Source organism: Ammospiza nelsoni, chromosome 6, assembly GCF_027579445.1.
Source record: "Ammospiza nelsoni isolate bAmmNel1 chromosome 6, bAmmNel1.pri, whole genome shotgun sequence".
In the NCBI taxonomy this organism is placed as follows: domain Eukaryota; kingdom Metazoa; phylum Chordata; class Aves; order Passeriformes; family Passerellidae; genus Ammospiza; species Ammospiza nelsoni.
The window spans coordinates 29,267,085-29,293,436 of NC_080638.1; the positions used below are offsets into that span (position 1 = coordinate 29,267,085).

At 38.1% G+C, this 26,352-nt stretch overlaps 1 protein-coding gene across 6 annotated transcripts; it reads right to left on the bottom strand.

The window, feature by feature from the left end:
* Window positions 1–292: 292 nt before the first annotated feature.
* PSEN1 (presenilin 1) lies at window positions 293–26,352 on the bottom strand. Of its 6 annotated transcripts, none has more exons than XM_059473945.1 (12): window positions 26,298–26,352; window positions 23,585–23,728; window positions 21,848–21,886; window positions 18,769–19,025; window positions 17,356–17,497; window positions 13,055–13,122; window positions 11,224–11,444; window positions 9,174–9,272; window positions 7,809–7,892; window positions 6,828–7,001; window positions 4,739–4,857; window positions 293–4,434 (listed from the first exon to the last, which is right to left on the bottom strand). In XM_059473945.1, exons 2-12 carry the CDS (start codon window positions 23,666–23,668, stop codon window positions 4,279–4,281), a joined length of 1,443 nt encoding a protein of 480 aa, XP_059329928.1. In that variant the 5' UTR covers window positions 23,669–23,728; window positions 26,298–26,352; the 3' UTR covers window positions 293–4,278. The 6 variants fall into 6 exon arrangements, with proteins under 6 accessions (XP_059329928.1, XP_059329929.1, XP_059329927.1 ...); XM_059473946.1 differs by lacking the exon at window positions 26,298–26,352 and adding an exon at window positions 25,667–25,840 and having other exon boundaries at window positions 6,828–6,995; XM_059473944.1 differs by lacking the exon at window positions 26,298–26,352 and adding an exon at window positions 25,667–25,840.

Below are 26,352 nucleotides of genomic sequence, written 5' to 3' on the forward strand. Positions count from 1 at the left end.
ACCAGCTGGTGTTTCAGTATAATCTCATTTTTCATGCCTTAATTATACCTTATGGGTGCGTTTGCAACAGGCTTTGACTGACTCTTTAAAGGAACACAAAAAGTAGCTTTTAGAAGAAAATAATTCTACAAAAATCAGTTGAAACTCTATTGGTAGGAAATACAGCAGCAACTTAAAACGCCTTACGAAAGGAATCTTACTCATTAAATGCTGAATAAAAATAACTACAGTGCTTATGCCTCCAAGAGCTTTAAGTGATGGCTTTAAAATAATGTAGTAAAAGCAAGATAAATCAGGATCCATGCAACTTTTATTTTAATAATTAGACAAATACAGGAAAATTTGCAATAATCTATCAAAACCATATCTTATCAAGAACCAGAAAGTTGTTTAAAAAACATTCACATTTAATTCAAGTTATGTACAAACCAGTGTCTGTAAAAAAGAAAACAGCAAATGCTTTGAGTGTAAAATAATTCCATTCTAGTTTATTTCAACATTTCCAATGACCAAGTTACCACTGAGCTGCAACCACAGTGCAGACATGTTCCACAGTCTATTAAACTTGTTTCAACAGCATTGTCAGAAGTAATTTTTGAAATAAAGCATTTTGATAAGTTTTGTTGAACAGTACCATCAACCCAAAATTTCCTTCTGCATATTTAATCCTTGACTGCACTAATGGCAGAAGAGTTGTCATCTACAGGTCCACAGTCCATGAATCTGTATGTCTATAGGTACAGATATATATGTGTATATCCGAGAAGCACCAGCCTCCCATGCCTGAAGTAGCCTGTGTCTGCTTTGTACATTGAGATCAGCCATTTGTAGTGGAGCACAGCCCTTGATTTTTTTGGCTCAAAGAAGTCATCATCTACCCATCCAGAACTATTGTGAATGTGTTGCAGTATCAAATTCTTACACCTTCAGGATGCACCTTACACAGATGACACTTGAATTTGAGTGTGACCATAATAGCCATACACAGGTACAACAGCACCCTAAGCCTTTTGCTGTAAAACCAGCTTCCAGGAGTCTCTTTCTGGCCCTGGATTAAATCCTCCCATAAAAGGGGAAAAAATAGAGACAAATGAAGTGCCTGGAATTAAAGAAAACTATTATGCCTTCTCATTTATATATTGAATTGAATCTTAGCCAAAGAAGGAGACTTACTGATGTAAGTTGAATGGGGGGAGAAAGCTACTGTGATAGCCAGTTTCAAAGTATAACCACTGGAACAGTCACACAACAGCTACAAGTCCATCTGCCTGAGCACAGAAGGGATGAATCTACTCAGGTTACAGCATAGTTCTTTCAGAGCTATGCACTGTCATTAACATACTAATTTAATAATAATGGAAACTCTCTCAAAAAATGCAGACTACTTATGAGAAATCTTTCGGTTACAACAATCTAACTGAGGTGAATCCTCAACTTAGATCGGTGTTTCAAGACAAAGAAAAGTGACACAACCTTCACTCTTGTGTAGTAACAACCCAAATGCAAACAAAACCTATTGGCAACTAAACCGTATTTGGACCTACATTCTGAGATAATCCTTAGCTGCAAGATCTCATCTGAAACATAAGCTACTATGATTTGGCCTGAGAAAGCAAATCTAGAAAATTTCATCTGGTTTTTGAAGGTATACCTAAGACCTGGTAATAAACAATGTACTTTAACATACAGCTGCTTATAAAAGCAATTTCCCTTCTAAACTTATTTTGAGATTCCACACAAACTTGAACAGCTTCTGTGAATACAAATTTTATAGTCTCCACCACTGTGGAGACTATACTAGCTCAGAAATTAACACTTCAGAATAACAGAAGCAGCTCTGGGAAATGAAAGACTGGCAGTCCAGCAGTGGAAGGTTCTCAGCTCCTCCTTGGGTTGCACATTTAACATCCATTCAAGTACGTGAAAAGGCTTTTGTACATTTCTACACATTCTAAAGCAACTCTTAATGGAGCTGATGCTCCCCTGGTGCATGTTGAACCCAAAAAAGAAATGAGAGATGACTTCTGCATTTAAGTAACAACCCTCAACTGAGAGCCAGCTCACATACATAAATGCCAGCAATGCCAACTCCTAGTGAACCTGTTCTATACAATGGAACTATAACTGGGATGCCCAATAAAACACATGAGGGATTTTATTTTTTTAGATATAATGCTCAGGAAAAGAACAAGTTACAATGGTATAAAAACAACTCAAAGTCTTGTTAAAAAACCTCCCAAACACAAAAACCAATCAAAAAACGACAACAGAAATCTCTAAACCCCTCACCAACCAACCTGTTTTAAGTCAGACTTCATTGCAAGAAAATATGGAACAGTAATTTAAACTAGAAAACACAAACAAGTTTGACTTGAAAAGTCACTGTAAGCAATTTTGATATAGTTGGTTTATTAATGCTATCCACAATGAATCAGCACACAAATGAGATGAATGAAAGTACTTTAGATGAGACAAGACAATGTATTTAATGAAAATGTAAATGCTAACACTAGTTAACACGTCATACTGGAAAAGACATATATTACATCAAGGACAACCAAAGAAAGGCTTTCTTAGTTTTAAAGCAGATTTATACATCACAGTCTTTCTTTCTTTACTAGGGCAATGGCTGGTGAGCATCTCTTATGTTTCAGTCCTATGAATCTATAGGCACTGAAACAAAACCCCAGGAAAAAAAGGTAAAACGAGCTAGTGTTAGGATTTTGACAGTTGCTCCACTTGGCAAGGACTCCAGTATCAAGATGCAAGTAAAATAGAATGTCCATCTACTCCCTATGGCTCCCAAGAAAAAACATTACTTGTACACAGTAAGAATTTATGGCAAAGCCAACTTCATCTCACCCATCTAATTTCCAAGCAATTATTCATAAATGAGTTCTTTCAAATGAGGAAGAAGAAATCAGACTTTAGCAGTTTTAAGGTTTGAACAGACTCTTCTTATAAGAAGTTCAAAATCTCCTATCTTCTTTTCACTGATATTGAATTGTCTTTCATTTTGTCAATCACCAGTTCCTCACAAGAGAGGTAATTAAAGTGAAGAGGGTCACGAATTTTGCTCCTTAGTGACAGTAAGCAATCTCTCACCTAACTTAAGCATCCTCACCAATAAAGATACTGCACAAAAATATCCTTCCCAGCCTGAGGTGTTAGACAGCTTAGTGACCAATATTTTTATTGACCAGGTCAACAGAACTCTAAACCATGTTTTTGATGACCAAGGATTTCAGTGGTGCAACAGAAGAGCTCCTAATAGCACTTTGATCTCTAGATCTGGCAAGCTAAACTCCATCTGGGATTGCTGCAAACACCTACTTATTTCATAAGAATGTCAACAAAAAGGAACATCCACCAGTGATGCAGTCCGTGCTGTTAGTGACTATTTTCAAACTTGGGGCTTGAAATGGTGTTCTAGCAAAATGATTTTGCAAAAGCACAAAGAGTTAAGTCCCCAAACTGCTTTTTAATGTAGTTTATTAACCTTTTAGAATGGAGGATCCAAATTAGGGCCTTATGATCCTCTACTGCCAAATAATTCAGTCCAAGTCTAAGCAGCTAAATAAACAGGAGCAGGTGTAAGAAGGTGCACTCCATGCTTGAGAATGCAAAGTATTAAAACTGAGAACAGGCTCTAGTTCCAGTGTGGGAAAAGAAAAAAACTTTTAGATTTATTAAACCAAATACACACAGGCACAGAGGCTATGAAGTCATGGAGCACTCTTAGAGTGACAATACTTTCTCCCTTTGTCAAATTGCTACAAAGTCCTTTCCTGTTGCACACTCAGGGCTCCACTGTCAGAACATCACTGCTGAAGAAGTCCAGATTGGGCTCTCTCTCTTCAAGCAGTTACAGGGACAAGCTCCATGGGATTTGTCAGCTTCCTCTGTTAACATCAAGGAAGTCCTGAGCACCCTTAGCGCTGTGAAAACAATCAGCCTGTAGTAAGAGATCACATTGCTGGTGGAAGCATTAGCAATTTTCACACAGGTGGTCCTTACCAGAGATATGTATATCAGATGACCTCTGATATAACAGCACCTGGCTTAGACTGGCCGTCAGGAAGAAGCCACTTTCACACAGGAAAAATCATATGGTGCCCAGTGCAGCAGTTGTCTCAGGAAAAAACCAAACCAAAACCACCATCGGAGGAAGCTGTAATGATTCCGCCTTGGAATACTTCAGTCTCACTTGAGAACTGAGGGGAACCATTTCTCCTCCTCCCAGATTTGCTACAAATATCCATTTCAGAATCATGTCTGCTAGATATAAAATTGATGGAATGCTAGCTGGTCCATGAACGGTTGCACCAAGTTATCTGTTGCAAAGTAAAAAACTAGCCCAAAGGTTATGGAGATTGGAAGAGCTGGTAAGGCCTTCTTAAAGATGGCAAGAAGCAGAAGTGTAAGGCACAAACCCTGAGGGGAAGAAAAAAAACAAAACACAAAAGACATAGGAAGAAATTAGGGAACTCTGACAAGCAAAAAATTATATAAAATACATATATGTATAAATATTAATGCTACAGGTTATGCTTTATGTCTTCCTAAATTAAAGGCTTTAGTGACAGATGTACAGCCAATGAAAATCACAGCTAAAGTCCTCACCAGTTTTCAGTCTGGTCACCCAATAAACAAGATCAAAGACAAAATGCAGCAGTTACAACTTTGTCCTTCACGAACATAAGAAACTATCCCTACTATAATTTTACATTATACTCACAATTAATATGGCTACAAAACATGCTAAAGTTGTATTCCAGTCCCCACTTGCTGTTGCAGAAGCTTTGCCAACAAGGACACTGTAGAAAATGAAGTCTCCCAAACCGAGCTTTACTCCTCCTGCAAAGTGAACATATGGCAGCATTAAGTATCAGTCTACTAATATTACATGTCAGTAATTATTGAAGAATAATACACATTTACATCAACTATTAACAAGACTTGCTAAAAATAACATTTTATTTTCAGAATTAGTACCATTCCTGAATCAAGTGATAAACTCCTGTGAAACAACATGGCTAAGAAACACTACATTACTCAATTAATTCGCCCTTTAATTAGCATTTCCCTATTCTCCTATTTTCCTATAACTGTAGTATATACAAACTCAGATATCTGTAATTTTATTTGTGGAGGGGTATCCACTTTTGGTTGTCTTGTCATATTCAACAGAATATTAAAGAATAATTCCTTTGAACTGGCTGAGGGAGGGGGAAAAATAAATCCCTTGCACAAGATATATTATTTGCCAGTTAGAAACATATAAACTGCGAAATATTCCACTGCCTTCCCAATTTTCCTAGGGAATTCTTATGCAGGTAGTTCTTAAAAGCACTTGTGTGTAAGTACAGAGCATATCACAAAGGCAAAAACTCAATATACTTAGTCCAAGATGTGAGATTCAGGAAAATTCATTCTCTCTTATTCTTTTATATAGTAATTACCACTTTAGCAACAACTCTGGAAGCACAATACTCAATTATTTCTGCAAGCACTGTAAGATTTCCTGAATACCAGTTCATGTTTAGTCCAAGATGTTAATTAAGAAGGACCAGCATCAGGTGACCAGCTGTTTTCACCTGGCCTACTGATTACTCTCCCATCACACTACAGTCCAGCCCAATGCTCACTCTGGAGCTCCACGAGGAACTAAGAACATCAAAACATGGGTGGATGTTTGATTAATTATGAAGGCGGGGGGAGAGAGGAAAGGAAAAAAGGGAGAAAATGCACGGAAAAAAAAGGTAACCCTACTCTCTTTCAACAGGCTCCAATAAAATGCCTAGAACAGTGCATTCATGATAAGCTCTTAAGCACTAAAACACCCTTAAACTGCTGAAACAGGCCTTGGGTGCTCCAGACTTTAGTAAAATAATGCTGGCTGACAAGTCTGACTGGATCATTACTACTCACTGCTGGAATACAAGCAGGAGAAAATTATTAGCCTGGGCAGATGAGAGTTTTAGTTCAAAAATTAATTGAGAGAGCTTGCTAGACTTTTTGCATCACAATGTTATTTTTTTAAGCTCTGGAAATTAAAAAGAATTTGCACTACGCTGAATTTGGACGTTTTTAGTAAGTAAATTTTAAAACTGTTCTTAAAGTAGAAGTCTCTGTATTTTTAAACAGAGGAGCACCTGATCATCAGAGGAAGCAGCTGCACCGGCTAAAATATGGCAGTATCACACGACAGGCACACCCTAATTTATTTAGAGCTTTGCATATCTAATAGCAGCTTGAACTCCAAGTGGAAATCATGAGTCTGTTAAAACAGGTATCTGAGCACTGATATCATACACTTTCCAAAGATATTTCACCTTAGCAAGATGCTGGACAAAACTAAGCAAGCCCATTGCATTCTGCATTCATTTCAGCCTCCAAGCAGGTTTTAAATATTGCTTCCTACCAAGTGGATCACAGCAGTTTAATCTTGAGGCATAAAAAAACCCTCCATTTGCAGGGCCTAAAATCCAAAAGAGGTGACACACAGCAGAACACTGCATGAAAAAGACAGAGGCTAATGCAACTGACCATGTAATGGTCTGAAAACAGCTTGTGCAACAAAAGTTTTGAGTCTGTGCTTCAAACCAAAGAGCAATTTGGTCAACATTACTCAGCTCTGCAACAAAATGAAATACTATCAAAAACCAACACCATTATTCCTATGAGGCACATCAGTATTCATCAGGAGCAAGCGCATCGTTTCAGCTTGCTAATAGCTCACAGAATCCTGCATGTGTTCACTCAGGATGCCTGACTGACTAGCTTCAGATTTAGTAAGCTTTTCAGACACAGCAGTCCACACTCACGTTCTTCAGGGTCATCACTTGTTTGAGAGTTACTGGGTAGAGCCTGAACAGCAGCACGTGACTCAGGTGTTGATTCAATGGGTCCTATTCTGTTGTCCCTCTGTTGCTGCCATTCCTGACTAAAGCCACCATCATCTGCTTCAGCATCTTCATTCTGGGCCCGGCTTGCTGGAGCTCAAAGGAAGAAAGGCATTTAAGACTCCTCCAAAAATGTGCCTTCTAAAATATGAAAGTCTCTCCACATATAAGATCACAGAAGAACAAGATAGAATGAAGTATTCCATAATACTTAGCAACATCTAACTAGCACATGCAATCACAAGACTTCCTCTCTTAGGATTTTAATATTTACTTAAACATTCAGGAGTCAATATACACTCTACAGTCACAGCACCTACATGCTGCACTCAAGTCCTAGTATTCAGGAGTACATCAACATGAAAGTGGAAGTTCTGTAGTGACCTAACAAAGATCACAATTTAAGGAATAAACTACCATCTAATATTTAATTAGCTTCTTTACTTGACATTGGCAGCTTAATTTTACAGTGAAACAGAAAACTTTACTGAAAGCTTCAGAAACTGCACTCTGCTTTAGTAACACATATAAATAAACAAACTCCATGTTTTAAACACTATCTGCATAGCCAAAAGGGCTAGGCGTATTTCTGTCTAACACAAATATAAATGAGTTGGTACTATACTGTATCATCCCAGTTTGACAAGCAGTTGAGCTCAGTTGATGGTTTTACATGGAGTCATTTCAACACCAACATCCCAGTACCCAGAAAAATGAATGCAAGAACATTCACTGCACAATAAGTAAACAATATCTCAAGTCTTGACAGATCCATCATTCTTAATTAGGCCTCCATACTTTCACTCTTCTACAGCACCCAGGACTCTTAAAAAACTGAAAGACAAGTATCCATAAACATGTATTCCAATAAAGTGACAAAGGTTTGTCCAAAGCAAAGCTCACCTTGTTTATCAAAAGCGGAGTTTTTGGACTTCCGCTGGGCTTCTGGATCTTCCTCAGCCATGTTCACAAGCCATATCATTGTTGCTATCAAAGAAATGCAAATCACAACAGCATAGCTAATTTTATCTTCAGATGTATGAAATTCTGAGATAGCATCAATCCATTATTTCTCATTTTTCATGGTTTTTTGGATACAACTATCTTTTCCAACAGGCAATTTTACTCTCATTAAAGTACAATAATATCTGGAACACAGCCAGTACCAGCAACAACACATTTACAAAAACTGGTGAATAAAATTTTATTTCTACTAGATTTTGAAAAAAAAAAAGGCAACAGCTGTTGCCAGACAAATTATTTCTACATATAAGGCTCCCTCTGAAAATCAACAATTTCTTTACTTTTTTTCCTTAATCAGTTCTTTTATCTGCAAGTAAAAAGGTCTCTAAACACTGTTAAAGAGTTCTGACAATTCAGAGGCAGTATCTACATCAAAGTTAATTGTTCTCTGCCTTCGCCATCACAAACAATCCTCCAATCTGCAGGTAACCAAATGTTGTTACATATAAAAGGTGTTTCTTAATTCAAGCTCTCAGTGTTAACCACTCCTCTCACAAAACAGAGTAACAGGCAGCTATGCCACATTTTATTGATGCTGTGCAAGTGTGACAGATAAAGAAAGTGCTCCCCTTTCTCCACTGTAAGCTTGTCCCTGAAGTGGCCAGTCTGCAGCACACTTCCTGCTTCCAAATACAGGCCTGTCTGGAGCACCAGCAGCATAATGGCTTCTGATTAGCCTCTTTCACTGTTATCCATGTGACTACAAGCAGTAACATGGAACTTCACAAACAATGGAATTATGCACTAACTGATACACAGGTCACAACAGCAACTTTAATTCAATAGGTTATTTTTCACAACTGCAGGGAGAAACAATTTACCAAAAAGGACAAGCCATTGAGAAAACAGTCACACAAACAAACCTCCTTCTAGTAATTTCTCACATTTCTTATACTAAGACACAGGTTATTTAAGGACTGAAAGCTGGTAAATATGTTCTGGAAACAATTGTTCCCTTTGAACAGGCTTAATTTACAGCCTAAGGACATAGTACTTTATCCAAAACAAGGTCTGTTACCATTCTTCCTGTTTGTGTTTTGGAACAAAACATGCTGGTTTTTATCTTGAAATGTCTCAGTCAGATGATGTTTCACATTTTTCAGTCAACAGTGAAACGAAAACTGAGGCCCAAGTGAACAGATCAAGAATTCAGCTGAAAAGCATCTTATTAAACCCAGACAAATGAGAAGATTGCTTCAGATGAGTGGGTGATTGCAAGCTTAAAGAATAACAAAATGTACTTACAGGAGTAAATAAGTGCTGGAAAGAGAGTTTCGTTTCTCTCTTGAGCTGTCTCAACTAACATTCGAAGAGGACCTTTAGGACACAGGACAGCAATCAAATCTGAAAGAAAAAGCAAACAGATGTGACATCCCTGCAGACATAGTTACGTTTCTTTTCTATAACACTTGGAGAGACTTGAAGTAACAAAATTCACCCTGACTAAGGATTTTGAAGACTGCCATTGGCAACAATTCGGTATCCTACAGCAATGCTTTTTAATATTCTCAGTTATGCAACCTATTTTACATATTACTGTAATATGCATACAAATTTTAAAACATTATATTCCCCACTTAAGATATTATGCAACTGGAAATGTACCTGTGTTTATATGCTGACATGTGAATAATTCAAGAAAGCTACTCTTCAACTACCATCTTAGAAATACCCAAGCTTGCCTTCTATTAGGAAAGATTTTTGTAATCTACGTTTAATACTAAAAGAAATTTTAAGACAACAGGGGAAGCCTACTTCTTGTGAAATAGGCATATTGGGATAGAGAGCTAACATTGCTACTGCCTTTTGCACTTGTCCACTCACCATATGTCTTTAAATTAATCTGAAACTCAATCTGACACTGAAAGGAACAGCTGACTAGTCAGGAGCTTTGTGCTGCTCAGAGCAGGCCTTCTGCACCTGAGCCAACTGCTCTGGCACCACTGCTGGTCCCACTCCAGTACAGAAAAAAACCCCACTCCTGGGGTTGCAGGCTTTGAAAACTTACATCCCCTTTACCCAAAACAACCATACCATGGTCTTGGAACTCGATCTCGAGTAATTTAGTTTTGCTATCACTCAATAAAGGCTGAATGCCTGAAGCACTCAGATTTGTTCCAGTTGCAGAAAGGGTGGAAATGGGGTGGGAGGATGGGAAGTTTTTCTTAATGTGCTTTGTGATCCATAAGCATACACACAAGGGACAATTTTCCTCTCCCTGAAGGAAGAGGACACTTAAGGAATACACTGATGAATCAGAGCTAATCAAATCTTATCAACCCCTGCACTTACATCTGGACAGATTCTCAGTCTTTATCATGATCAGTGACTATGAGAGCACACACTCAGCACACTTACATGCCTCCAAAAAAATTCAAATTAAGAGCACATCTTCACTTAACTGTAATGTTTTAATTATGTCTAAGTAACTGAATTTTAGTCTTGCCTGGAAATTAAATCAGTATTTAGGATACAGTGATCTTCTCACCAAGTGCTCAGTGCCCCCTAAAGCTTTATGGAAAAACTACAGCTAGGTCTCTCTCAGCCATCATTCTGAAAAAGAGCAGTATGCAACAACTACGATAAATAATAATAATAATAATAATAATAATAATAATAATAATAATAATAATAATAATAATAATAATAATAATAATAATAATAATAATAATAATAATAATAATAATAATAAAAGTCAATGAAAAAGATCTCACAACCATATCCTTCTAAATATAAAATTACTTTGAGCAATGCAAACTGCTCTTAATCCTTCCTTCTTTCTCACTATATTACCAGGTATGGATCAGGTTGTTGCTTCTATGTTCACAAATTTGAGCAATTCATAGGCTGGGCAAATCTATATTTGCATGGGACTGTACAGAAACAACAAGCTCCTAAATTCTGAATATACAAGGGATTCCAAAGATTCTTGGGGAAAATGAGAAGCTGAAAGCTCTCCACTTTCATAAAAACCACCAAAATGGGTCTCTCTCAATTCTTCTCTCTTGAATTACTTCAGCTCTCCTCCTCAAAGAATCTAGAGAGTCCAGGAAACATGAGAGAAGATGGGATCATACAGTAATACAGAGCCCAACTGCAGAGAACTGATCTCAGTTTAGGACCATGATCTTACTTATTAAGTCTGTAATCACCTTATCTGCTGCTTTGGATGATACACACACACACACACAAACATATACTTTTTTTAAAGGTCTAGTCAGGTAAGTGGAAAAGTCAGGGAATAAAAGAAATTCCCACCACAGGATCTACAACTGTGCCTTGCTCCCAAACTTACCATACACTGAAATGACGGCCAGGATAAGCCATGCAGTCCATTCAGGAAGGTACTTAATGAACACCAAGGCCATGAGAGCACTGATCATAATGAGATATGCCTGCTGGAGCCGAAGGGGACCCTTCCAGTGGATACAAATCATTCCCACAACACCAAAGTTCCAGATCATGAGTGCCACTGTAATGTAGTCCATGGCAACATTATATGTCTTAAAAACCTCTCTAAAAAAAAGATAAATAATATAGATGGCATTTGCTTGAAACAATGGAAACAAACTACAGATGCAAACTTCAGAATACCTTTTAAAAATTTTCATATTCAATATAGTGGCATAAATGTAAAATTCTTTCTCCAATTAATACTTAACTATTCTTCACAATAGGATACATTTTGCCAGTACTTGCTTCACACCTACTCTTTTGCTTTTTCAAAAAATTTCATTAAGGTTCTATTTCCTTCTCAACCAAAGCAGAAGCTGACAGGAAAGGACATTACTGCAAAATCAGTCATTTTGATTATGCTCATAACTTTTACAAATCAGAATAATCAGAACTTGTGAGGTTATAATGGACCTTTAAAGGCAGGCAAAGATCTCTACTAATATGCTGCCTGTAGAATGCTTTGATAACTTTAAAGGTACATGTTTATTCTATTATTCCCCATAAACACTGAAGTAAAAAGCTTTATTTTTGGATGAACTGTGTCCCTGTCACACCAAATACTATAAACTAATTAGGAACCTAAATAAGTAAAACCAAAATAGACAATGCCATCACCAAGTGACAGGTGATTTCTGCTGACTCAGGGAAGAAATGGCTGTGAAGGCTTTTTGCAGAATCTGCTGTTACCAACTCATCAAGAACCCTAAGAACCCTATAATTTGCTAATACTTTCCTCCAGCAAACTTGCTGTCTGCAGCTGTCAGCTGACCTTCGAGATGTACAGTGTTAACAGGATGTCCCTTACTGTCCTCATGCACAACTGGTCTACACAACTGGTCCCTCACTCTCTGAACCTCTGGGAAAAGGAAGCCAGCACTGCTGTAAGGCAGCAAGGGCAGATGAAGGAACTGCCTTGTATTTCAAAAGCCATTGTTAGGGTTAGAGAAACTACTGACCACAAAAGGCATCACAGATCACTTTTAGCAAAAATAAGTGACTGAAGGGAAGATCACATTCTCCTTCCAGAGACCAAATTAAATAAGCTTCTTCAAAGAGAGGTGTTTGTCATCAAGTGGCATAAAAATATATAGAGTATAATAATTTCATGACATAACTCTAGTTACAAACCCTGAGGAGGCTGCTTATTTCAGAAAATACTGAGTATTTTGGCCAAATTTTCTTGATGTCTGGACAAGAGCATGCTTCCAAATTTGAGAAGAAAAGCACTGAGTATATTTTGGTGAGATAGTAGATTCTTTTCAGCTGACTCCACCACTTCCATGCAAACAGCCTTTGGATATACAGCTAACAAAGCCATGATGTAAACAACTGCCCTTGAGTCATATGTCAATGAAAAATTATGTTATCAGAAGACATGTCAGCAGAACAAGCTCCTCCCAAGATATGCTTATTCTGATAAGCAAGATGTGCTTATTCTGGTGATGCATCCTAAGGACACACACACCATCTGTACCTAATCAGATGCATTATAAACCTATGAATCACTCTTTCTTCTATGTGTACTCTATCAGACTATACAAAACTAAAAATTTTATTGCAATAGCTTACTCACTATCATTCCTCTTAAGATTCAAGGCCTTGTTCTAAAATAAATACATACATAAAGTGATACATGAAAAAATAGCATATTAATGGTTTAATTCACTTACCCCAGGTAGATGAATGAGAAAAAGAAAAGCAGCAAAAGTGAAGAAATGATAAGCCAACCATGGATCACCTGGAGAAGAAGATATCAATGCAGATGTTTTCAGACTTGTTATTTTAAATGTAGCATATATCAAAAGACTTTTAAGGTTAATTTTCCTTTTGTTTAAAGCAAGAAAATTATTTAAGATATCTCCCTCTTTGGTTGGTGCTACATTCATGTTTAGTCTATGCACATTGGTGTATTTCACTTTACACTTATGAATTTTAAGTGCTTTGTGAACTTTCAGTAGATGTCTTCAGCTCTATTGAAAACTACTGTTTGTGTATTTTTAGACCATTTTGATACCAGTGGCATTATAACATAGCAGAATCATCCAGCATGAACACAGATGGAAAACATGATTCATTTTTGTGCTGCTCTGATTTCAAATAATTTTCAGAATGCAGTTATAGAATTAAATGCTGGAACCGAGAAAAACCTGCAGTACTTATCTGCTGAAATGTCACTGATGAATGACTATATAAGAATTTTGATAATCTTTATCAGTCATCTACAGACACAATCCCTAATTTTGACATGAGAGCAGACTTACATGCCCAACAATTCAATAAAGAACAGTTCAGTGATGTACTCAGCAAGGCCACTCAAAGATTTAAACCTGGAAATGACAGGCACTTAAACTTTGCACTAACAGAAGTGCATTCTTCTGGTATTTATTGTGCAAAGTGAAAAAACCATGACTGAAGATCCCTTTTGTAAGTTTTCGGTGTTGTTTAGGTGGCCTGGAAAGGCCCAGGGATAGCCTTGAAGAGCTCGGCGCTTCAAAGGACAAGGAGAGACTTCTGATCTTGTCTCGGTCTTGGTGTTTATTAATTGTTTATCTAAAAGATTTTCTTCCAGCCCAACAGAGGTCTGCACACCAAGTCAGCCATGGGCACACTGCGAGCCCCCGGGGCGGTCACTTATCTTTATACCCTAAGTTACGTGTACAATATTTATCATTTCTCCCCAATACCTTCTACCCTTATTAACCAGTGCACTTTTAGTAATAACCAATCCCCAAGTGCCACCATCACCACAGAAGATGGAGGCCAAGAAGAAGAAGAAGAAGAACAGGACACGCCCCAATTCCTCCATCTTACTTCTTTAGACCCCCCTGTACCAAAATCCTAAACCCTGTGTTTTACACTTTAACTAACTTATCCCTTCACCATTCACCCAGTAAAACCTTCCCAGTCCTCATACAGGCGTCGTCTCCTGTGTCGGATCAAAGTCCAGCCACCAGACACTTCTGGCAACATTCCAGGACTCCCGAGCCCCCCAAGGGTGGTCTCGGCCTCTCTGCACCTCCATCCTGAGGTGCTGAGATCCCACACCTTTAACTCCAGTAATGTCTTAGTATCTCTTAATTGAAAATGAAGATATATTTGTTAAAGTCCCAGCACAGAATCTCTTTTATAAAACCTGACCCAGTATTAAAAGTAGACAACCCATCAGAAGCAATAATCTAGAAATCAAAGCTACATAAGGAATCCTGCTTACAACAGATACAATCAGTGGAAAATTTCCTGGCTAAATTTGCTATATATGTACACCAGAATAAAGTATTCAGAAGCTGTTAAAAAAATGCGTTATCTCTTTGTCCTCTTCTTAAAGATGTGTAGTAGAACGCATCTGATGTTCTTAAAATATTTAGCAAAAATCAGCTTAAAAGTAAAGTGCATATGTACAAAAACTAAAGGAATCACACTTTTGTGATGCAACCAGGACTTTCTGACTAATCAAGAATCCAGCCCTTACAGCTAGAAATTTAGTACATTGAGTCTAATGATACATTTTTCATATGCATTTTTAAAATTTTTGGCCATTTTTGAAACATTCACTCTCCTCCTTTACACTGCTTCTCAGAAGAGGTTCAGATTTAACTTTCAACCTAACAAAACCTGTCATTTAACTTCTTAATCTAACAGACTGGCTTTTGCTAGTATCTTCTCAAAAAGACATAAGAAATTCCCACATGCAATAAGCACAGTGCCTGTACAGATGCTGCAGGAAAACTGCCAAAGTATCTGTCTCAGTATTTAAACTCTCACCACTCACAGAGAGTGGGAGAAAGAACCTTTCAAAGGTGAGTATCAGTATATATTGATTCAAGCAGAGCCAAATTTTTCCACAACTCGTAAAGCTACTAAGCAAGGACCTAACAAGAGTCATTTTATTTGTCTGTAAAATTAGTTGAAACTACTTTAAGAAAACAGCAGAGAAAGCTCTCTCATGACTTCTCTCTGAAGTCTTTGTATTTGTAATATAAGCTCTTAAACTTCTATCATGTGAGAAAATAAAGTGAACAGTAGTGTTTCATCCTAAAATAATAGTGAATGCTGACAGTGTCACACACCAAGGCTATAGTCCAGCAAACTTCTACACACACCTTGCATAACTACTGTCAACAGAAGTAGAGGAGGTAGATTCAAGAGCTGATTAAGTTGGCATTTTACACACAGATGTTTGCTTTATTCTCAGTATGTATCTCATTTACTACAGCATTTTCCAAATCACGGGTCTCTTTTCTTACAAGTGACATTTCCAGAGTACTTCTTGTAAGTTTTGCTCGCTGTTTTCCTAGCACAGTACCACAACAGGTTTTCTGCCTTCTCATTAAAGAATTTTCATTCTTTATTTAACAACAACTTTGATGCTAATTGATTGCTGGTATAAATTTGGCCTTACCTACTAAAACTTGAATAAAAATTAAGGATGAGCTGCAGGATACAGAGAATTAAAATGAGCTACAGCAGTCAGACTTTGGTTAGGCAGAGTGAAACAATGAAGAATGCAGAGAATAATAAATAAAAAAGAAAAAGCTAATCAAATACAATCCCCTTCAAAAATTGCTTCCGGTTAGATTGAGGAGCTAGAATCAGGATCATGCTTAACATATCAGGTACAAGACAACCATAGTAAACTAACAACAGTGAAGCTGAAGTAGTATTTCCTTTCTTCAAAAGAGTTTTCAGAAAAAATCTTGTGAGGATAAGCAAATTATCACTACCAGATGAAGACTTAAGATTCTTTCATTATAAATTCCATTCCTCATAATCTGGACTACAATCTACATACAGAACTGCATGTAAAATAGAACTTTATTGCAGATAACTACATTTCACAGCATTCTGATATAGCAACATAGAACTACTCTGACAGAAAATTTAAAAATAAGTTAATCATTTAGTGTAATTAGCATAAAATAGAACCACAGGAAATTTATGGTATGTAATAATTCAGATTTTTAGTAGAACAATTATTATTGTAAGGAAAATGTTCTGTGCTTTAAAAGGTTAAGAAGGAAACCAGAAATGTGAAAAGCTTAGTAAAAACTAGTTGTTGCCTTCAGCACCTGAGGAGAACCAAGTGGCTACTAAGGAACCTAGGTAAAGCACAGTAGTTGACTTCACCAGAATGAAGAGAATTGCCAGTTTAACAAGAACACTTTGTCAGTTCAGATGTAACACCACACTATGATAAAAGTGAAGGTCCATACGTCAAAAAACGTATTCCACAATGTATACAGAATCAGGCAAAAATAATTTCCCCTGCCACTCCACAGATAATTTGTAAAGGGGTTTCACTCACAGACATGAAGACCAAAACCACTGTCTCCTCTCAAAAACAAAATTAAATGAAGCAAACCTTTGAATCCCACTATGTGTTTTACAACTGATTCAAGATCCTGGCTGCATACTGAGAAGCTTTATTAGGCTAAGCCTTGTCAAATGAATCATTAAGACCAAAACAAACCAGGAATTTTCATGGACAACTCCTCCCATGCAGGTGGCACTGCAATTAATTATGCTAAGCCTGGGCTTGCCTAGATGATGTCATTACAAGAGTGAAGCCTTTCACAAAGAGCCTTAGAGTCTCTGTGTTTGCCACACAAATACTGCTTGGTGTGTGCAGCCACACACACTGATGGGAGACGTCTGTATCGGGGACATGGAGGGATAGGGGGCCCACAAAATAGGGCCAACTCTGTCCTTTGTATTTCTTGACCACAGCAAGATTTCAGTGCATGAAAATTTCAAAAGAATAGAAGCAATGCATTTCTAACTGACAGAACAGATGGCAGTGATAGCACTGGGCCTTTGCCCTGCTTTGTGCCAAAAGAACAGAAGCCACAAAATTGAAATGGTGAATTACATCACCAGTTCTGCTACTTTCACTCATTCCTCCTTCATAAGCCTTCATTTTGTTCCATTTTCTAAATAATCTGTACTAATAAATCACACTAGCACAACTACTTACCTTGTAGCACCTGTATTTGTAAAGCACAACCAGGAGGATGGTCATGACAATGATAACGCTGATCATGATGGCTGCGTTAAGAATAGAATTCAGGGCTCTCTGTCCTACTGTCTCAGTCTCTTCTGTGAAAGGAGTGTAGATGCTACAAAAACAAAAAGTCAACTGAAATGACACTGAATGCACCAATGTTTTGGGTATGTGAGGCCAACATCCAACAAAATTGCAGTAATCTTTCAATTCAGAGCTGTTAAAGCACATCTATTTTCTACTAAGGCAAAACTTGAAAGGTGGCATATTATCATATTAGGCAAACTTGAATTCCTTAGAAGACCTGCCTCTCCTACATTCTTAGATTACTACTGCTTTCTGCTCTGTAAAGCAGATAAAGCCCACAGCAGCCCACAGTTTGATATGGCTACTCCCATGCTGCGTGTTTCTTGCCACTCTCCCATTATACCACTCGTGTGCTGACCAGTGCAGTTGGAATTTCACCTACGGATTCACCATGAAAGGCTCCCCCTGTGATTTCAACAACACAATGTATGGGCTCAACTCACTCTTTTGTAAAGAAATACAATCTCCTGGGGCAACTACTTCATTGTGGGGTGGGAAGGAGAGACAGAGAGAAAACAATTTTCTTTTCTAATTGTAAAAAAAATTATGACATGCTTATATTATACAAACATTTCAAAGCCAAACACACTCTGAATCATTTTGTCTCACAGTGGAACTGATCTTTAAGGTCTATTTTAACTCTTTAACATTCTGTGGTTCTATGACTTGCTGCAGTTTCTGACAGGCTCAGTAGTCTTCCTTTGCCCCCTTTCTCTCAAATTAGCTTTCACTGGAATTGGGTTTTTTTTTGCCAACATTAATATTTTACCAAAATCCCAAAAACTTCTACAGAAAGATCTGCCAGGAAAGTTTCTATAACTTCACCAGAAGTGAACCCCCTGAAGTTATACTCCCCTTGCATTTGAATTTCTTTATCAAACACCATGGGCAAACCAGAACATGGCATATAGGCTACTTCATTTACAATACTAGTTTTGTTCTTTTTCCAAAACTCTTGTATTCTGGCATAGTACAAGGGAAATGGCTTTGGCTGAAGATGGTGTTTATTTTACAAATACCACACAGCATGATAAAGTATTAAAATGAGGACGAGGATTTGAATCAAGCAGTAACAACCAAGATATTATCCCCATTGGTCACCAGACAAATAACAAATGTCAACATTACCACAAAGAGAAGAGTCTGGTTCCTGGAAGGAATAAAACAAAACTATCTTTGGAGAAGGGAAAATGGTGGCGAGAGGAAGTTCACTGCTTGAATCAGACCCCAAAAGAAACGGAAGTTTGAAGAAAATTATCTAAGTGCACTAAAAAGATAGGGGGAAATACTGATACGTACAGCTGTCCATCCTTGCGTGTATAAAAGCTGACAGACTTGATAGTTGCAACAACAACCACCATGCAAAGCGTGACAGGCACAAACAGCATAATCACATGTTTTGCCCCATATTTCAGTGTTAGCTCTTCATCTTCTTCTTCATCTTGCTCCACCACCCGCTGAATGTTGTTTTGTGGCTGCCCATTGGTCTCAGACTCGGCATTGTCATTTCTTCTGCGCTCACTATTATCATGGCGACGTCTTTCACTGTTGTCATTCTGCAACACAAAAACCACTGTCCTCAGCAACTCTCTACTATCATGAGCTTGTATGTTAAGCTAAAGATGACCCTGAGGAGGAAACATGTAAGATAATATTTACTGCCAAGAACAGTTGCTACAGCAGGGATTTAAACAGGAGTAATTAACTGCATCAGAGTTATTAAAAGAATGGGAGCACAGGGTCATGTTAGAAACATTTACATTAAAAACATCAACAGTAAAAAGTAGGCAGGTGGCATTTAAGAGTCTTTCCTTCAAACAGAATTTCAAAAGATTAATAAAGGAATCTCCCTTGATTCAAACTGCAGCTGGTAAAAGGATGCATGACAGTAAAATGCCTGTAACTTGACAAGAATAAGCTGTATTGACCCTTAAAAATAATGCCAAACATTTAGGATTCCCTCTCCATGAAAATCTCAAGAAAATGCCTCCTTCCTTTACTGTGTTACTTCCACTAGAGTATACTCAAGTAAAATATATATTAAAATGGATCTTCATGAGGTATGGTATTCTCATGTTTTTAGTAAAAATAACACAGAAATGATGATCAAACTCAGGTTATTTTCAGTCTTTAGACTTCTATTTGATCCCAAAGTTTCAGCATGAAAAGTTAAGCATGCAGATTTTCTTCTTTCCCAAGGAAACTACTGCCACATCCTTTCATTGATATTGAAGAAATTCCATCACTCTTATCACAAGTATGAAAGAGCTTCCTGTCCTTCCTACTGAAACATGAAGGGTGTAACACATGAAACATCAAGCATATAATTCAAACACCAAGACAGCGGTGAACTTCCAAAGGAAGCAAAAGCACAAACTGGGAACATCACCTATTAGCAAGTGATCAGACCTGCACTCCAAGCTCCTGGTATCACAAATCTTTTTCACCCTCTTCAAGAAGCACCATGAGCAGGGGACATTCACCTTTTCTACGTTGTGTGCACATACAGAGAGCACAACAGGAGCATGATCTATGCTTTATCTTTTCTGGACTACAAAGAAATAAAATCATTACCAGACACTCTAAACAAGCACTAAAATGTGACAGTTGATACAGACTTCTCATTTTTTTAGTGCATTACCATGTCCAAAATCAGTGCTGTACTGTTCACATTCAAGAGGTTTAATATAGAAGAAAAAAATAGTTTTGATTCCTTACAAAATTAATCTCATTGCTTCTAAATTACTTCCTGCAGAACAGTTCTGTTTGACTAAGTGCACCAAAACAGCATTAGATTAAAACGTACAATAAACTGAAGGATGATACCTTTTGCAATACCTTTGAAGTATCATTCAGTTTTCTTAAAATTGATCTGGACATAAGACAGGACACTGAAAATAACCTAATGATTTTTTCCTTAAGTATTCCTACTCAGGTAGTTTTTTCCTTAAATGTGCAATGTTGAAGTCTAATTACCTGACCTCAGTAGCATTTCTAAACATAACTACTGACTTGTATCTCATTAATTCACTGCAGTTTTTCGATAAATCAATAATAATTTTAGAGATTCTCTCTACAGAAATTTCCCAGCCCCACCCTCAGAAAAGAGAAGACGGTAAGTACACTCAGAAACTCCTAGCGGGGTTTTTAAAAGCACTTAAGTAATTAAGGAGCACAAGTCCCTGGACTTCGAACTGTAAATACTGACATTGCTAAAACCCTGGTTGAAGCTTTACAACTTGCCAACTTATGAAAAATTTGCTTTTACAAAGCAGTACAAAGTAATAATATGCACCAAATGCTCTGCCTATTCCTTCCTTTTTTTTGTGGTTCCTCAGGATCAAGCTCATCAGGGTTTCAAGACTTGTCCTCTAAGAAAATCTGTTTCACTTTTCAATAAGGAATTGGAATGTAAGGGGAGAAAAAACCCCAAACTAAAATTGTTTGAATTAAACAATTAGAACTAGGACACAACCAGGTTTTTAGAGTCCCAGTTTTAACCTCAGTTTGAATTTAGTATCATTAATTTGAAATATGCACTGAAAAAGATGCTGGGATCAAAATTATTTCTTACTAAATGAAAAATTTATTATAAATCACTTGGCATTTTGCATAAAGTCCTCACATACAATTAGTGAAAATCAGATAGAAATGGGAATAAGGGAGAATGCAAATAAAGAGGTCATGTTTAATTAATTTGAAATGCTGGCTACAACTAAACCTATTTCTGTACAGATTATAGCAGAAATGTAACATTTTTCACTTTGATAGTAAAATACTCCATTTCTCTGAGTTTACAGCAAGACAACAATAAGTGTAACCATCTAAATTGCCTAAGATGATCATAAGTAACAGTACACTGGAGATGAACAGAGCCTTGGAACTGCACAAGCAGAGCAGACTGAGCTCTTAGGTTTCTGCACACTTGCCGAATGTGTAGCTTTTTCTCTGCTGTAATAACAGTCTTGCATGAGGGAGCACTTACCCCATCTCTGGAACAGAAATATATTGAAATAAGTTAAAAATCTACAGCTTCACAGAGTAAACACAAAAACACCCAAAGGAAAAGCCTGATCAACTAAGCACACCACTACAAAAACCTGTTATATCAAACAAATAGAAAAATGGAAGAAATTAGACCAATATGTATCATTTTACTCCCTTCACTACTTAGGAACAAAGTTGTAATCAAAAAAGGCCTTTACATACTAAAACACAGTGCATGAAAACCAGATCAGCATCAAGAGTTACACAAGTTATTCTCTCATTTGCACTTAAAGATAGAAAATAAGCTGTCTTTTCAGGCTACTAAAGTGTAGCTAAATGTTACATGCGTGTGCCCCACTGCTTAAAAGAACAAAGTGCACTTATATCCTACCTGATCAGTATTAAACAGAGCAGAGGCCATGGACTCTTGCTGAAGTGGAAGCAAAGGAACAGACTCTTCACTTTCCTCAGACATAGTTAAAAGTGAAAACTCTGAAGCTAAAAAGTCAGTAACACCTGTTGTAACACCGTAAGCAAATGTAAGTTATGAACTACGCTTTCAGGCGAATAAACAATATCAATATCAAATGATAGTGGTTTCTTTCCCTATCGGGAAAATAGTTAATAGCAAACCCAGACCAGTGCCCCTGAACCAAGAGATAAAAACACAGCACATTTGATAAGAAGTTTTTAGCTATTAAATCCAGATTTATCCATCAGGAGCAGACCACCATGCCTGAGAGTGGGCATGGACTTCATCAGTTCTCACATACACCACCGATGCTATGCAGTGGCAGATATTGAACACTAGGTTGAACTCTTAGTGTGTGACTAGAAGAAGAGATGGCAAATTATAGCACTTTGGGATTTCACACGCTGACTTGTTAGCCACAGAAGCTAGTATACTTAAGCAGGAAAGGACTTTTGTAGGTGTGTACTAAAACAAAGTAGATGTGTCAAGGGGAGAAACACCATTATAACTTAGTATCAAAACTACAGTTACTTAAACACGAAAGGAAAGGCACAAGTGGCAGTTATTCATCAGTACAGTGTGTTAGTGAGAAGAACATAGAACCCTTCACTGGTAAGGAGCACCACCAAGTTATCTGTAAGGATGGTGAGCCCACAGCTTACTACTGAGCTCTGCCTTTTTAATCTGGCAGAAGTTTTCAATAACAATTAATCTTTCACCTGTCCAAGAGGAAAAGAAACCTTTTTCATTTCCTCTGAAGTAAAAGGAGAAGGGATGTTCCCACTTTTCTAATTTTTCAAATGTTTTATATTTTTATTGATAAGCATGATGCTTATCTGAGCACTTTTCAAAATCCTATTTAAACTGCTGATTGTACAGAAGACTTGAAGCAGGAATCAGAACATTCTCTTGAATTATTGCTATAGACACAATTACAAGTGGCCCAGCCTCACAAAAGCATTTCCGTGCCACAAGGAAACCTGATATTCAAGAGCTATAGCAGGAACAAGGAACAGTGTAACAAGTCTAAGAACCTGAGCACCACACCCAAGTAGATAATCTAAACCTGATTTTTCCAAAATACATATGGTACAATGGTATAGTTTTAGCAACAAGTATGAGCTTAGGTCTTTCAAACCAATCATATAAAACTTCAGGTTTTGAGTTCCTCCTCCCCCAAAACCTCAAGAACCAGGAGAGCACCTTCAAAATTATTCACAAGTAAGACAAGACAGAGCTGTTCTTCCTGCATAGGAACAGTCCTCCAGCAATAGCACTAACAAAACCCAGGCTTCAAGCTCTACCTAGACTAAAATTAACTCTGTGACTGAGAAACCTGTGAACCAAGCAGACCACAGCCAGGCAGATCATGAGAGCTCACTAAATACTGTAAATGTCAGTGTTTGATACCAGAGTGTCTGACCCCCTTTTTTTTTTTTTCCCTTGATAGCTTGGTCACTCCAACACCATTTTAAACTGGGGGAGGTCTTATTTGAGAGGTCTTATCTCTAGTTTAGAACATCAGATATTTTGCAGCATATTTCTTTTGGCACTGCTTATCACCACAACAGTTCAGAAAGATAAAATGTACCTCAACAAACTATTTATTCATCCCCATTTAACTGCTAGCAGGTACTAGAATTGTTTGTTACATACGGTGTTGCTGAGGTGGGTATCAGGGAAGTTTTCTGTCAGCTGCCCATGCTGAAACTGCGGTAAATGTGCAGACAGCTCTGTCATTGGGACAGTCCTCTGGGAATCGCTTATTTCCACACAAAATGGACCTTTCTTCTTGAGATGCTGAAAGGAAAGAGATGTGTAAAAAGCCTTTGTTCTTAACACGAACAGGTTTTCCCTCCCCTTCCTACTCCAGTTTCTGGAGTTCACATATAACAAAGACAACCATTCTGTATTTAACCACGATACCAAACTATCACATCTACTAAGGTCATAATAGGGATTTTCCAGCACAAAAATAAAGGCCTCTAAGTGTTATCAAATTAGTTCATCAGCTTCAGAAATCTGTCAGCAACAAACTAATAATTTACACAGTTCTTCATTCCTTATTGTGCAATAAATGAGAAGCATTGCATACTTGCTCAGGGCACAACTTCCATGTTTTATCTCAGCAGAGCACAATTGCTCCAAGTTGTTCTGTTTTGGATTGCTGATAAATTTAACAGTAATTTTCAAGGATGACTGAGTTACAGTTGACTATCTAAAATCTAGACATTTCCTTAACACTGTGATGCTACAAAAGTGACCTGGTGCTACACAAGACAGTATTTCAGCTGAGCCTCAAGAACTAACATGCATTCAGTTCCCTTTATGTACCAGCTACATCTACATGCCACATGTCTATAACATCTTTATATGGTCTTCCTGGAGAAATTCAGATGAGAAAATTGTCCTACGTGAACTATATGTTCCATAACAAAAGAAGCTACAGCAATACAAGGGAAAGAGGAAGTTTTATTAATCTAAAAAAATTTCAGGAAAAAGCCCAATGATTTTAAGAGAAAATGAGCTGGCCTAGATAAATCACAGGCTTGGTCACATAAAAAATAAATAATGAATACACCTCAAGGGTGGAGTGCCAGTCCCAAATGGCTCCTCCCTTGTGTGAATTCCAGCACTCACCAGAACTCTTTACAGTAATTTTATTCACTAAAATGGAAGAAAACAAATCCAGGAAAAAAACCCCAAAAATATTTTTCTGCTGCTTTAGTATAATCAGTTAATGCATTGAGAGATCTTGAAAAATTCTTACAACAGAGGACATCACAAAAGAAAGCCTCTCACTTTTGGCAGCAACAAGATACAAGTGCTGCAAGACAGCATCGTACTTAAAGAGAGAGCTAAGCCTATTTTCATAAACAGAACAGAAGCTGTTTCTCTATTTACAAATAAATATGTACCTAACAAGACCAAGGCACAGTGCTTACTAACTTTGGCAGCTAACTTAGTGAAGAGCCAATAGGAAGCCACACCAATTTAACAAGTCTACTGGGAGCATGTAACCTGTTGGAAAAAGAAAGTAAATGTAGTATTCACTAGAATAGCTCCCTTCCACATTTGCCATTAAAAATAGGGCACATCTAATTTATAATGTAATTTAAATGTAAGATCAGATGATGAAAATAAGTATTAATTATACTGCTCCTATTTTTAAAATTTTACTCCAATTCTTTGGTTGGGCTACAGAATAAAACCAATGTAGGTTTAAGGCTGCTACTACCAATGTAGTTTTAAGGCTGGTAGTATTTCTCAGTGACAGGGCAACCACAATGAAAAAAAAATGAACAACCAGATGTGGACTATCAGAATGAGATTTTTCACACAGCAGCATGTTAAAATTCTAATTAAATTAGTGGAGAGAAAACCAAAACGAAACACCAACCACAAAATCCTGCTTATAGACTGGTAAAGAAAGTCAGTACAAATCCACCAAACAAAAAACCCTCAGCTACTGATAAGCTGAGAGAATCAGAAGACAGGGAAGCGTGACTGATGGAAGAGTTGCACCAAAGTTTGAATGACAGACCTCAAAATTGATAGTTTGTTAAAACAGTTTTTTTTGAAAATAGATTCAGGACATGTTCCCAAACAACTTTATTTTATATTCCTAAATAAATTTTAATTTGAAACGTAACTATGAATGAATGAAATTTATAAATGAACTGTGTATATACAGACACAAACTGAAACTTTGCTTGTTTTACCTGAAAAGGGACTCACCAAGACATTTTTTTTTCCTAATGAAGCTGTTAATGTTAAAATAGCCTGTCTAAAAAAGTTCTTCCTTACTTCCTTTGGCTTTCCTAGGTCAGAACAACAGGAGTTACAACTGTCGCTGTCATGCGCTTACATTTAGCCTAATAAACAGAGGTGACACGCCAAGTAAGCTGCTCGCAGAAGAGAAAGCAAAGCAAGTATCGATCAGACAAGCGCGGCGCGGTTAACCTGTGCTTTCCCCTTCAAGTGAGCAGCAAGAAGCAGCTGCCACCGCTCTGGGGGCACCCCCGCCACCCCTGTCCTCAGCCCTGCCTCGGGCCGGAGTAGCCCCGCCGTAGCCGAGGCACAGCGGTCCCAGCCCCGGGGAGGCCTCCGCGGCGCTGAGGGTGCGGTCAGGCCCCGGCCCGACCCCGCTCGGCGTCAGCAGCGGGCCAAGCCCGGCGCTCTGGGCAGCAGGAGAGCGGCAGGGACCCTCACCGGCCCGTGGGCGTGTGCCGCAGGGCTCGCCCGAACAGCGGGCCCGGCCCGTCCCCGGTGGCGCAGCCCGCCGGCCCCCCAGCGTCGCCCGGCCCCCTGAGCGCCGCGCCCTCCCTCGCCCCGCCGGGGCTGCGCCGGCCCCCGCCGACAGACGGACCTGCACGGCAGCCCTGCCCCGCGCTCCGCCACCGGCTCCTCGCCGCCCGCAGCCG

Bases quoted from the DNA above. Each gene is read 5' to 3' on its own strand.
- PSEN1 (XM_059473945.1), bottom strand. From the start codon at position 23,668: ATGACAGAGCTGTCTGCACATTTACCGCAGTTTCAGCATGGGCAGCTG. The intron at 21,887-23,584 runs GTATGTAACAAA...CTTCCACTTCAG, and splicing joins ATACCCACCTCAGCAACACC to CAAGAGTCCATGGCCTCTGC. The intron at 4,858-6,827 runs GTGAGTGTGGAC...TTCACTTTGCAG, and splicing joins AAGTGATGACCCTGAAGAAC to GAGGAGTAAAGCTCGGTTTG.